A 15,399-nucleotide genomic window follows, 5' to 3' on the forward strand; every position below is an offset into this window, starting at 1 on the left:
TTCCATGAGGTATCTTTTTCATATTTAAGATAAATTTGCATTTTACTTAAGCTAGTTTAAGTGGTTTCTGTTCCTTGCCACTAAACTGTACCAGACCAAGACAGTGATTCTATATAAACTTGTCTTCATCATCACTGCCTATACGTGGAAACTCAGATAATCCAAGCAGAGTCTGTGAACCACCCTAAATAATAGCAAAGTGTGACTTGTGTATCATATATGTATTGTTTTTTAGGGGGAAATGGCCATAAATTTCATCAGATACTCAAAGAAGTATATTACCCAAAAAATTAAGAACTACTGGTAGAGAGTCTCAAGCAGAGGTATCCTAAGTGACAAGAGTCTCTTTCCATTCTACCTCCAGTGAAAGACTTTGGTTCATTAGAATTGTTATCTGACAGAGTGCCATAACTAAGCCAGTTTTTATTCTATGTATGACACATAGAAAAAAGTGCCCCTTAGAGCTTTGCTGCTGTTAGATGTCCATTAACAATCTGACAGAATAGATTTTCATGAAATTTGGACCTCAGGTAAATTCACTAGGTAGTAATTTTTTTAAGTCTTATGTTTATTTGATTATTTTCAGCAAGATATTAATATAGACGTTTCAAATAAGTAAGAGGGTAATATTTTATTCTATCAAGAACTGATCTAGGATATTAGAATGACCTTTCATTTTACAGATGAGGAAACAGACACAAAATGGGTAAGTAAAATTTCTAAGGTCACTTGGTAGTAAAGTACCAGTAAAGATAGAGTTCTATTGATTATCTCTCTCCAGAGCCTTTTTTTTCTTTTTTAACTGTACCAAACTTTTGGTAATTATTCCTTCTTTACTCCTTATCCTTATGTATAGTATGTAGTTAACTCATTTAATCTTTATACACTGTGAAGGTGGTGCTGTTTTATCAATTTATAGAGATTTTTTTCTGCTTCTTTAAAAAATTCTAAGATTTTTAACACACCTTCTCAATAACAGAGAGCAAGCATTCACAGTAGAATATTTGAACAACGTAGTTAACAACCTAACAGCTCTATGTAGAATAGTGTACCCCAAAACTACAAAATAATTCATTTCAACTATGCTATACAGTTAACATATACCAAAAATGTTATTTAAAAATTATAGTAAATATTTAAAATGTTATTAATTTATAAAAATTTATAAGGCAAATGTCAGTAAGACTCAAAGGGTTGAATTATACAGACAATGCTATTAAGCAAGAAATTGGTACCAAGTGGGAATTAGAACCCAAAGGTTTAGAAATTAGTAAATAACCTTCTCCAAAAAACTCATGAGCTGAAAAATTATAATAAAAATTAGAAAATATTTTCAACTAAATAATATTTTTTGTGAAGAATTTCTTGTCAAAAAATGTCACAAAAATGCTTTTTATTAAAACTTTTGGGTATAGCTATAGCATCACTGAAAGGAAAATTTATAGCTTAAATGCATATAGTATAAAAAAAACCTGAAAACTAATGAATTAAGAGTCTATCTCAAGAAGTTAAAGATGGGCTTCCCTGGTGGCTCAGTGGTAAAGAATCCTCCTGCCAGTGCAGAAAACACAGGTCTGATCCCTGGTCTGGGAAGATCCCACATGCCACAGAGTAACTAAGCTCATGAGCCACGACTATTGAGCCTGTGCTCTATACCCCAAGAGCTGCAACTACTGAAGCCCACACAACCTAGAGTCCATGCTCTGCCGCAAGAGAAGCCACCACAGTGAGAATCCTGCACACTGCAACTAGAGAGGATCCCTTGCTCACTGCAACTAGAGAAAAGCCTGCAAAGCAGTGAAGACCCAGCACAGCCAAAAGTGAATAGATAAAATTATTTTTAAAGAGTTAAAAACAAAAGTCAAAGATAACTCAGAAAATAAGCTCCTTCCTTTTCAAAAACTGAAAAAAGTAAACAGCAGGAAGGTAGAAAAAGTCAACAAATATAAAAACTGGAATTCCCATTAAAATGGGAAATCTCAGGGTGAGGTACATCCCAAAAAAACAAAAATCACAAATAACCGGTTTCAGTATTCAGTTCAGTTTAGTCACTCAGTCGTGTCTGACTCTTTGTGACCCCATGAATCACAGCACGCCAGGCCTCCCTGTTCATCACCAACTCCCGGAGTTTACTCAAACTTAAGTTCATCAAGTCGGTGATGCCATCCAGCCATCTCATCCTCTGTCATCCCCTTCTCCTCCTGCCCCCAATCCCTCCCAGCATCAGGGTCTTTTCCAGTGAGTGAACTCTTCGCATGAGGTGGCCAAAGTATTGGAGTTTCAGCTTCAGCATTAGTCCTTCCAATGAACACCCAGGACTGATCTCCTTTAGGATGGACTGGTTGGATCTCCTTGCAGTTCAAGGGACTCTCAAGAGTCTTCTCCAACACCACAGTTCAAAAGCATCAATTCTTTGGCGCTCGATATTGAAAAGAGTGAATATAGCAATACATACTGAAGACTTTTAAAAGATAGTAGAAGGATACTGAATAACTTTGTGGATGTTAATAATATTAAAGAAATTAAATTAGTGGTTAAAAATCTTTTCATAAATAAGACTAGGCCTAAATGGCTTTGCCAGCAAGTTCTAATAAGCATTAAAGGGAAAATGAAGTCTATTCTTACACATACTCTTAAAAATAGATGAAAAGAATTCTCCTCCACTCACCTTAAAGAGTCTAGCATAACCTTGACATGAAAACTGTGGACAGTACAAGAGTGGAAAATTATAGTCTGGTCTCACTTATGAACATAGATGCAAATATATATGTGTGTGTGTGTGTGTGTGTGTGTGTGTGAGTACACACTGTTTATCTTCATTATTCAAAAATTCCCTATCTGCAAATTCACCTAATCAATAAAATTTAATTCCAAGATCAGTACCCTTGGCATTTTCAGCCTCATTTGTGGACATGGTCAGTGTGGCAAAAAAGTTTTAAGTCATCTGACATACACCTTCCTAGCTGAAGTTGAGCAAGGGAAGCTCTTCCTTATTGTTCAGTTCTCAAGTATAAAAATGTCCCTTTTTCAGTCTATTTAGAGTACATTTTTTGTGCTTTTTATTGATTTCACTTTTTAAATGACCCCTGAGCATAATGTTTAAATTCTATCAAGTGTATCTAAAAACAAGAAGGCTGTATTACGCCTTACAGAGGGAGTACTATATTAAATATGCCTCTCTTAGGCATGAGTTATAATGGTGTTGGTTATGAGTTCAGTGTTGGTGCATTGTAATATGTATTAAATAAGGTACTTTTAAACAGAAATACACATAAATCCAAGTTATATGTTGATCTGATAATTAAAGTATTGTAATCAGAGGCCTAATTTTCTGTTTCCCTTAAGAGCATGGTTCAGTGATTGTGATGACTTTATAGACCAAAACCACCACAGACAGAACCAGCTATATATACATATATAAAACAAATCCTTTAATTTATAACAAGAACAATTTATCAAAACCAAGTCAGATTATCCCCAATAATGGCAGGCTTGATTTGACACTACAGAATTGAGTGTACTGTACCACATAAACAAGCTAAAGTCCTATCTCAGCAGCTGAGTAAAGTGCATTTCATAAAATCCAACATGGATTTCTGTGAAAATGTTTTTTTTACAAAAGGAACTAGCAAAGTATAAGAGGAGCTTCTTTAGCTTTATCAAGGTTTCTATATAAAACCTGCAGCAGTCATTGTGTTTAATAGTGAATTATATATTAATGGTGAACATTATACTTAATGTCTCTTCTGAGACTGAAAACAAAATAGTAACTGCTTGTACTAGTCCTGTTTAGTACTGTATTAGAAGCCTGAAGTTTGAGCAAACTCTGGGAGATAGTGAAGGACAGGAAAGCCTGGTGTGCTGTAGTCCATGGGGTCGCAAAGAGTCAGACATGACTTAGCAGCTGAACACCAACAGAAGTCCTGGGAAAAGTAGTGAGGCAAATAGTAGATGGATGGGTGGGTGGGTGGATGGATAGAAAAGAAAAGAAGTAATAAATGTTGTTTTTCACAGATTTCATATAACTATGTACCTAGATTAGAATACTCAAAATAATATACAGATTAGCAGTTGAGATAACAGAAACTTAGTCAGGCTGCTGGATACAAATCATTATACAAAATGAGTTGCATTTCTGTAACCAACAATGAAAAATTAAATTTTAAAAAAATAAAAGGGTTTATCCATGGAGGGGGGGGATGCAGTAATAGCATCAAAAAATGGTGCTAACAAGAAATTTATTGAGCTAACAAGAAATATAAACCCAATAAAGTATACGTGGGACCTTTAAGAGAAATTGTTAAAGCTATTTGGAGACAATGAAAGAAACCTAAGTAGATGGAGAACAATAGCATGTCCATGCATTAGAAGACTTGATATTGTAAAGATGTTAATTCTTCCCAAATGATCAGTGCCATTCTCATCAAAATCACAATGGGATGTGTTGTGTAAAAGGTACTACCACACAGCAATGAATCTGAATTAAATTATACAAACACAGATGACCTTCACAAATTTATATTAGGTGAAAGAAGAAAGTCCCAAAAGCAAATTTGTAGTGTGAAACTGTATCATGGTGGGAAGACTATAAAAGGAAATCAAGGGAATGTTTATCACTAAAATCAGGACAGTGGCTGTCTTTACAGAATGGGTAGGGGATGTCGTCAGGGAGGATTGTGTTTCTAGGATGCAGCGTGTTATTTCTTGCCCTGGGTAGTATTTATTTGGATGTTCTGTTCCCTGTGTGATTAGTGTTTAATCTGTAAATATATGTTTGATGTAAAAAAAAAAAAAATTGCAGAGCTAAACCAAAGAAATTTGAAAAGGATTAAGTGTATTACTGAGAGCAACAACTTCAGATATGCAGATGCTAATAGCAGGAAGTGAAGAGCAACTAAAGAGCCTCTAGATGAGGGTGAAAGAGGAGAGGGGAAAAGCTGGCTTAAAACTCAACATTCAGAAAACTTAAGAATATGACATCTGGTCTCATCACTTCATGGCAAAAAGAAGGAGAAAAAATAGAAGCAGTGATGGTTTTTTTTTTCCTTTGGCTCCACAATCACAGCAAACAATGACTGTAGCCATGAAATTAAAAGACTCTTGCTCTTTGGAAGGAAAGCTTTGACAAACCTAGACAGCATATTAAAAAGCAAAGACATCACTTTGCCAACAAAGATCTGTACAGTCAAAGCTATGGTTTTTCCAATAGTCAGGTACAGATTTGAGAGTTGGACCATAAAGAAGGCTGAGCACTGAAGAATTGATGCTTTCAAATTGTGGTGTTGGAGAAGACTCTTGAGAGTCCCTTGGACTGCAAGGAGATCCAACCAGTCAGTGCTAAAGGAAATCAACCCTGAATATTCATTGGAAAGACTGATGCTGAAGCTGAAGCTCCAATACTTGGGCCACCTGATGCGAAGAGACAACTCACTGGAAAAGACCCTGATGCTGGGAAAGATTGAAAGCGAAAGGAGAAAAGGACAGCAAAGGATGAGATGGTTATATAGCATCACCAACTCAATGGACATGAATTTGAGCAAACTCCCAAGAGATAGTGAAGGACAGGGAAGCCTGGCATGTTGCAGTCCATGGGGTTGCAAAGAGTCAGACATGACTTAACAACTGAACAAGAATGTTATTAAGTTATTCCATTATATTAAATTATATTAAAAAGTGTCTCTTTGCAGCTTCATGTACTGCAGCCCGCCAGGCTACTCTGTCCATGGAATTTTGGACAAGGCAAGAATTCTGGAATGGGTTGCCATTTCCTTCTGGGGATCTTCCCAACCTAGGAATTGAACCCATGACTCCTGTGTCAGCAGGCAGGTCCTTTACCACTAGCACCATCCACTATCTGGGAAGAGCCACTGGGTGGGCAAGAGACAAACTGGAGAACAATTATACCAAAGAAGTTCTCTCATTGCTGCGAAAGTTCTAGGCTCCACAACAGACTTCCCAACCTGGGGATTTGGCACAGAGACAGAATCCCCAAGGAATTTGACTTTGAAGGCCAGTGGGATTTGATTACAGAATTTACACAGGACTAGGGAAACAGAGACTCTTGGAGGGCACAAACAAAACCTTGTGTGCACCAGGACCCAGGAGAAAGGAGCAGTGACCCCACAAGAGACTGATCCAGACTTGCCTGAAAGTGTCCAGGAGTCTCTGGCAGAGACGTGGGTTGATTGTGGTCTATCGCAGTGTCATGGGCACTGACCACAACTGGGAGCCACCAGGGAAACCCCTCTCGTGGCTCAGCTGGTAAAGAAACCGCCTGCAGTGCATGAGACCTGGATTCGATCCCTGGGTTGGGAAGATCCCCTGGAGAAGGGAAGGTCTACCCACTCCAGTATTCTGGCCTGGAGAATTCTATGGATTGTATAGTCCATGGGGTAGCAAAGAATCTGACATGACCGAGTGACTTTCACTTTCACATTTAATGTTGAATCACTTAAATGATTCAGAATACTCTATTCAGGTAGAAAGTTTATAAGAAACACCTTTTAAAAGACTATTAGAAACTTTTTTCTACCCAGTTTACTAGGATCTATCAGAATAGTGTGAGGCAAATTCTGCTTTTACTATGTTTAAGAAGGTCATTAGTGGACAAACCACATAGGATTTTATAATATAACAGGATATTGATAGCTAACAATATCTACCACTTTTTGGAGCATTTACCATGTACCACATACGAGGTCAAACATTATAAATGCATTATCTCATTTAATCCTGGAAACAACTCTTTAAGTGTGACTGTCATTGTTGTCTCCATATCACACAGGTAAAGGACTGTGTGAATCAAGTTTTTATTTTAAGTCTCTCTGATTCCAGAACTCCTGTTCTTTTTTAACCATAGCCCCAAGTAAGAATCGGAATGGCAATCTAGTGATGTATTTAGCATTACATATTGTTACAGGTTCTCATTTAGTCTAACTGGTTATGATTTGAGTATTCATATTTGTTAATTCAGCAGTAAATGTCAACTGTATGCCAGGCATTTCCATGGTTTCTATCCACTCAGTCTTTTGCTCCATTTGACAGCTTGCAGCCTATACCACAGAAGTTCACTTGTCGCCTTCTTCCTTGGAGCTAGTGTATTGTGATAGTTCAAGTATCACTAAATTTAATTCAGCTTTACAGATGATTGTTACACATGTCACTTGGACTACACAATAATCGACACAAGAGAATTATCTGTTGAGCCCGAGGAGCAGCTCTTTTTGCTGAGAGTGCTAATTCTTTTATTTCTTCATACCCTCATAACCCCCTCTTTAGATGAGTTTTTAAATAAACTTTTATTGACAAAAATATTTTAATTTGTTCATATTGTTTTTACAGTACTATAACCTGCCATGTCCTATACCGGACTGATCCAGTATACAGTTTATTTATGATCAGATGGTGATTATGGTCATTTCTATAAAATGTTAGGACATCAGGCTCTTGGTTAAAAACATACCCCTATTTATTGCATTCCTTTATGAAAAAAAAAACTCTATATTATTTTGACTTACAGTGCCTTTTCTAGAAGCTTAACTTAGTATAGTTTAACACCTCTCTAATGGATCCTATGGCAGTATACTAGCCAAGGTATAAGGAACAGAAGCTGGGCAGATTTTTTTGTGCCCTACAGACTTTAAAGAACCCAAGATTCCGTTTATTTACTCAGTTATTTCATTATATTTCTTTCCTTTAAGTTTCCAGTATCTACTCATAATTTTTTAGAAACATTTTCTAAATATCAGTGAAAATGCTTATGTCTGAAGTTGGTTTTTATTATTGCCCTACCATCTGAAAACTAGAACTCTGGGCTTCAGACCAACAAAATTCTACTGTTTTCCTTCATCCTTATTTGCTGCTATGTAGATCCATATTGAGGTTCCCTTGTGGCTCAGCTGGCAAAGAACCCACCTGCATTGTGGGAGACCTGGGTTCGATTCCTGGGTTGGGAAGATCCCCTGGAGAAGGGAAAAGCTATCCACTCCAGTATTCTGGCCTAGAGAATTCCATGGACTGCCCATGGGGTCACAAAGAGTTGGACACGACTGAGCGACTTTAACTTCACTTCACTTCTTCAGACCCATATTAGCTGCATTTGACTAATGATCATGTATAGTTTGGTTACCTTCTTTTTTCCTACTACTTTTGTAAATGAGGCATGCTCCCACACAAAGTAAAATTTTTTCATTACTTAAAAAATACTATTCTATAACAACTTTTCTCTTGGTCCTTAAGTCATTGACATCATTATATTGGCAACTGAGAATTAATTTGTGAATGAATTCTTTCATCTATAGTTTTCAAAATGCAATCTAGGAATCTGAGAGGTCCAGGGTCTCTTTGGGGAGGAAATTATTTTCATAATAATACTAAAATGTTATTTGCCTTTTCTACTTTCAGTCTCTCTTGAATCTAGGGTTGAGTTTTCTAGAAATTTCATGACATGTCCTATTACAACAGCTTGAGTGAAAAGCAGATAAAGAGAATCCATTTGTCTTCTATTAAGCCAGACATTAAAGAGACTTGAAAAAATATAAAACAATAACTCACTTTTACTCCCTTTCTAATTTAGATTTTCAGTATGAATTAATGCTTTTAAACCATTGAGTTTTAGTTTCAAACATGGTGTTATTGGTAGATATAACCTGCATAAATGAAAGAGTTCTTCAAGGCCCTCAGTAATTTTTAAACATGTAAAGGGATCCTGAGACCAAAAAGCCAGTCTTTTTTATTCTCAAACGTTTGAATTTTTCATATATTTTATTTATCTTACAACTTCTCATATTATAAAAGGCATACTGAAAATAATCTATTTTTAGGTTGCTACAAACCTCAGGAAAGATCAGATTACTTGACGTTGGCAGCTGCTTTAACCCATTTCTGAAGTTTGAAGAATTTCTAACTGTTGGCATAGACATTGTACCTGCTGTAGAGGTATGCATAGTTCTGTTTGTTTTGTTCTGAGACTTGAATATTTTACATATATATATACAAAGGAAGGCACTATCTTTACATTCCTAAAATAGCAAATATATTTCCTGTGTACAAGTTGATAAGAGGCGCTTTCTATTCAAAAATAAATGTATAGTCTATGAAAATTTGAGCATTTCTTTAATATCAATTTGACCAATACCATATTTGTCATTTTGTTTCTTGTTTATCATCTGTCGTTGGAGTCAAAAAATTGTAGTAGGTTGCAAAGCTTCCAAATAGTTTTAATATTTTGACTTTTTATTTTTTATTTTGATTTTCTTAATGCATCTCTTTCTGAAATGTAGTGTGATGTAGAGCTGTTATGGAATAGTAAAGAGCAGGGTCTTGGAGACTGCCAAATTTGTACTTAGTAGATAAAACTACTTTACAAAGAATGTTTCCTCTGCTTTTAAAATTAGATTTATTTCCCTCAGTGACATAAATTCATAACTTTGCAGTTTTAGCTTTTGATATGGCACCAGGCACAAGAATTTTTTTACTAATTTTTATTGCTATAAAGAGATTATGTGTTAAGAGTATAAACTCTAAGGGTCAGAGATTTTTTTATCCCCACTGTTATGCTCCCAGGATCTAGAAGAGTACCTGGCTTATTAATTACTCCATTAAGTACTTTAATAAGAGAAAGTAATCTTACTTTCAACCTCACTTTGTCTGTCTGAGCCTCAGTTTTCTCATCTGTTCAGTGAGGTTCGTAATGGACCATACCTATAAGATTGTCATGTTTACTTGAGAAAAAGTACTTAAAGCACCTAGCAAAGGGCCTGTTATATAGTAAGTGCTGAAGAAATGTTTGCTGTTATAATTGAAAAATTCTGCCTGAAGCGTCAACTTTTAAATAAATTTATTCTTTAATTTTAATGAGCTTGACAGTCTTTATGACTAACATTGACAAATAAGAAAATGCTAAAAACCTTTACTGTTATCTCTACTTTCTAAAATTAGACAAATACTTTGCAGAGAATTCCTGTGCCATCAGAAGCTATAGTCTTATTTTATTTTCTTTTAAATATTTATTTATTTATTTGGCTGTGCCAGGTCTTCATTTGGCACACGGGATCTAGTTCCCTGGGCCCCCTGTATTGGGAGCATGGAATCTTGGCCACTGGACCACAGAGGAAGTCCCAGAGCTATAGTTTAAAGTGCAGATGGATTTACACATGGATTCTCTCCCCTTCCTTCCTCAAGATACACATTAGAGATATCCTTCAGTGACTGCTAAGACATGATGACCATTTAATCTAAACCTCAAGCTTAAATTTTATTCTTAAAATATTAAATTGTTTATGGATAGGGCTATAAATTTTCAACTGTAAAGCCATTAAGGAAGGCAGAAGAACATAAGTTTAGTAGTAGTAGTAGAATCAGACTTTTATAGTTTCCAGAACCCTATAACTAATTTTAAAACTAAAGGAAGAGACATACTTCCAAGCAAGATAGCGTGACAGGGACCAGTCTAATTCTCTTTCCTCCTTCCTGCAGCAACTAAAAAGTTGACAAAATATTCAGAATAATATACAAGAGACTGTACATCAGGTAATGAAGGACAGTGATCCCCAAGAAATGGAAAATCAAATGAGGCATACAGTTTTACCAGCATGTAGCCTTCAGAGAGTTTCCAGTATGTGGCACAAACAGGGGGTCCCAAGCAGAGCACAGCTGATAACTCTGAATTCTGGAGGCAGAGGTAAAAAGCCTGGGATATCAAGACAGCCACGGTTCACGGACAAAGTACCAAAGATGGGAGAGCTGCACAAAGAGAAAATTCCAGGGGTCTGCAAAGATTTCTTCTTGAGTACTCAACTGAGTACTTATCAGTACATTTCTGTGAGAAAACTGTATGAACCTGGGGGAGTACCACTTCAGAGGTCTACGTTATGTTGTCTGGTGCACTCACACAGGCTGGAAAGTAGTACCTATTCCCACCAGCCACGCTAAAAACCGCAGGAATCACAGTGCATTGGGCAGAGTACACAAAACCGCCTTACCTCAGTGGTCGTGGTGGTTAGTCGCTGAGTTGTGTCCGACTCTTGAGACCCCATGGACTGTAGCCCGCCAGGCTCCTCGTTCATGGGATTCTCCAGGCAAGAATACTGGAGTGGGTTGCCATGTCCTTCTCCAGGGGGTCTTCCTGACTCAGGAATCGAACCCAGGTCTCCTGCATTGCAGGCAGATTCTTTACCAACTGAGCTACAAGGGAAGCCCAGTAGTGGAGAATAATTAATAATTGCCTCGGTAGTGAAGAATAACCTTCGACTGAAGGCTGCTCTAGTCCCACGAAACAAATCTTGAAACAAGAACCAAAAAAATCAAACTGTCTCCAGATAATTTAACTACTAATACATCCCAGAACAAAGTTAGAATATTTATAACAGTATAGAGTAATCCAGTACACAGCAAAGTAAAATTCGCCATACCTGATATCCAGTAAAAAAGTAATCAGCCAAGTAAGCAAGAGAATAGGACCCACAATGAGATCAGTCTTCCAACAGAAAGCAACTGTGAACTGACACAGACGTTAAAATTAGGAAACAAGGACATTAAGATGGGAATGTTATAACTACATTCTATATGCATAAAAAGTAGAGCCATGAGAGATAGTTAAAAATAGCCAAATATAACTTCTGAAGGTTGATACTATGGTGTATGATATGAAACATGTGCTAAATGAGATTAATAGTACACTAGATATTACAGAAGTTAAACTGAGGACATAACAATTGAAACTACCCAAAATTAAACAGACTTTTTTTTTTAAGTGGAAGAGCATCAGTAAACAATGAGTCAATTTCAAGTGGCCAAATAGAAGCATAATTGGAGTTCCCTCAAAAAGGGGAGAAGAGAATAAAAGAAATAAAATAATGGTCAGAATTCTTCCAAATTTGATAAAAGCTAATAGTAGAGCTGGCCTTGAGCATCCCAGAGGAATGGTTCCGGGACACCCCACCACCGCCACAGATGTCAAAATCTGGATGCTCAGGCCTGTAGAGTCAGGTCTTCATATCCCTGGGTTCTGTGTCCACAGATACAGAGAACTGACTGTATATTTCTTAAAAGTAAATCCATGTATGATTGGACCTGTGCAGTGAAAACTCATGGTGTTTGTTCAAGAGTCAACTGTAAAATGGAGTTTATATAAAAATGTATGATAACAATAGCACAAGAAGGGAAAAAGGGAAATATACTATATGTATAGTAATAGGTTTTTATACTACATATTAAGTGGTAAGGTATTATGTGAAGGTAAATGTTGTAAGATATTATGATAGGTAAAAGATGTAGACTATAAATTCTAAAGCAACTAGTAAAATAAAGAGTTAAAGCTAATAAGTTAGCAAAGGAGATAAAATAGGATCAAATTGGATTAAATTTCTTTAATCCAAAAGATGGCATATAGAGAAGAGGAAACAGTGAACAGATGGGAAACATAGAAAATAAGCAAGATTGTACTTTTAAACTTAAGTTTACCAATATTCACATTAAATAGACATGGCTTAAATACCCAATTAAAAGGTAGAAATTGTCAGACTGGATAAAAAAACAGGACTCAAGTATATATTGCCTATAGGAAATGCACTTCAATTATATACACACAAGTAGGATGGTCAAAAGGCTTAGAATGGCCCTATTAAAATCAGACAAAGTAGATGTTAGAGTAAAATATATCACTAGCAATAAAGATGCTTATTTCATCATGATAAAAAGATCACTTCATCAAGAGTACAAAACAGTCTTCAACATTTATGCATCTAATAAAAGCTTCAAAATACATAAGCCAAAAACTGATAAAGTAGTAATTATAGACATTTATAAAATTATAGTTGAAGATTTAATCAACTTTCAATAACTGATGGAATAATTAGAACATCAGTGAAAGAAGAATTCACCAAGAAAATTAGATATTTTGGAATGAAGATAAATAAAAACATAAGCTATCAAAAACATAGGTATGCATAGGATGCCTTTAAAATCACTAAAGTGTACTTAGAGAGACTCCCCTGGCAGTCCAGCAGTTAAGACTCCATGATTCCAATCCAGGGTGCGTGGGTTCAATCCCTGGTCAGAGAACTGACCCCACATGCCATGTGGCGCAACCAAAAAATAAATTTAAAAATAAAGTAGTACTGTACTTAAAGGAAATTATACAATACTAAACACCTTTATTATAAAATGAGAAACGTCTCAAAGCAATGACATCAATTTTCAACTAGAAAAAAACAAAAAGCCCATACTAAATCCAAAATACAAGAAAGAAAACAATAAGATTATAGCAGAAATCAACAAATTAAAAAACTTTTAGAAATATAGTAGGGAAAAAATTGAAAGCAAATGCTGCTTGAGAAGAACAATAAAATTGATTAAATCACTAAGCATACCAATTAGGAAATAAAGAGAAACATGTGACATCTTACATATTTTACTAATATTAAAAGAAAGGATAATAAGTGTTGCAAAAAAAATTTATGCCAATAAATTCCACAAATTAAATGGACAAATTCATTGGAAGATACATACTACCAGAGCTCACTCATGAAGAAATAGATAACCTTAATAGCTCACAATGTATTAAATAAATTTTAATTGGCAGTTAGAACTTCCCCATAAAGAAGATTCCAGGCTCAAATGACTTCACTTCCCAACGTATTCTGTGAGGTCATTACCCCAATACCAAAACCAGAGACATTACAGAACAACAAAAACCTATAGGTCATATCCATCATGAACATAAACACAAAAGTTCTCCACAAAATTTTAGCATATTGAACCCAACAATATTTCAAAAAGGATAATACATTATGGCAAAGTTTGACATATTCCAGGAGTGTAAGACTGGTTTAATGTCCAAAAAAATGCTCAGTCTCTAACATCTACACAAAATCTACTCAAAATGGATTAAAGACCTAAATACAAGAACAGATATTATAAAACTACTAGAGAAAAACATAGGTAGAACACTCTTTGACATAAATCACAATATTTTTTTTAATCCATCTCCTAGAATAATGGAAATAGAAACAAAAGTAAACAAATGGGACCTAATTAAGCTTAAAAGCTTCTGCACAGCAAAGGAAACCATAAATGAAACAAAAGAGAACTTACTGACTGGGAGAAAATGTTTGGAAACAGTTCTACTGATAAGGGATTAATTTCCAAAATACAGAAACAGTTCATGCAACTTTATATATTTTTTAAAAAACCCAATCAGAAAATGAGCAGAAGACCTAAATAGACATTGTTCCAAAGAAGACATACTGATGGCCAACAGGCACATGAAAAGATGTTCACTATCACTAATAGAGAAATGCAAATCAAAACTACAATGAGCTATCTCCTCCCACCAGTCAGAATGGCCATTATTAAAAAGTCTACAAGAAATAAATGAGGGAGAGGGTGTGAAGAAAGGGAACCCACCTACTCTGTTGGAGGTTCCTTAAAAAACTTAAGAGTAGAGTTATGGTATGACCCTGCAATCCCACTCTTGGGCATGAATTTGGAGAAAACTCTAATTAGAGAACATACATGCACCCCAATGTTCATAACAGTATTATTACAACTTCCATATCTTTATATGGAAGCAACCTAAGCATCCATCAACAAGACGAATGGATGAAGAAGATGTGGTATATATGTCTGCACAGTGGGAATATTTCTTAGCCATAACAAAGAATGAAATAATGCCATTTGTTGCAACATGGATGGACCTAGAGATTATCAGATTAAGTGAAGCAGTGAGACAGAGAAAGGCAAATATTATATCTTATCACATATATAGAATCTAAAAGATAAATGAATGTATATAGTAAAACAGAAATAAACTCACAGATATAGAAAACAAACTTGTGGTTACCATTGGGGAAGAGGGAAGGGAACAAGGGCAATATAGGAGTATATGATGAGGAAATATAAACTACTATATATAAAATTGATAAGCAACAAGACTATATTGTACAACATTCTGGAATATAACTATTATTTTGTAATAACTTTTAATGGGATATAATCTATAAAAATACTGAATCACTATGCTAAACACCTGAAACTACTAATAATAAAATATTGTAAATCAATAATACTACAATAAAAAAAGAAAAAAATACATTGTTAAGAGAATGAAAAGACATAATCTGAGAGAAATATTTTCAAGCAATATATCTGATTAAGAACTTGGATCTATAATAAAGAACTCTCAAAATTCAATAAGAAAATAGGTTTTTAACAACCCAGTTATTTTTCAGCATGTAAAAAGTTGAACAGATACTTCACCAAAGAACATACCCAGGTAAACATCACTACTTACTAGGAAAAGCCAAATTCAAACCTCAGTATACTAACACACACCTATGACTGTGATTAAAATCTAAAAGGCTGGCCATTCCAAGTGTTGAGGAGGAGGTGGAGAAACTG

At 35.4% G+C, this 15,399-nt stretch overlaps 1 protein-coding gene across 2 annotated transcripts in view; it reads left to right on the forward strand.

Annotated features, from left to right (window-relative positions):
- The window catches only part of BMT2 (base methyltransferase of 25S rRNA 2 homolog), a 78,558-nt gene that overhangs the window by 58,300 nt on the left and 4,859 nt on the right, over positions 1–15,399 (forward strand). For both annotated transcript variants that reach the window (XM_043872198.1, XM_043872200.1), the window contains one exon: positions 8,823–8,937. In XM_043872198.1, the coding sequence (XP_043728133.1) occupies positions 8,823–8,937 (115 nt within the window). The remainder of the gene's footprint in view (positions 1–8,822; positions 8,938–15,399) is intronic.

Source organism: Cervus elaphus, chromosome 18, assembly GCF_910594005.1.
Source record: "Cervus elaphus chromosome 18, mCerEla1.1, whole genome shotgun sequence".
Taxonomy (NCBI): domain Eukaryota; kingdom Metazoa; phylum Chordata; class Mammalia; order Artiodactyla; family Cervidae; genus Cervus; species Cervus elaphus.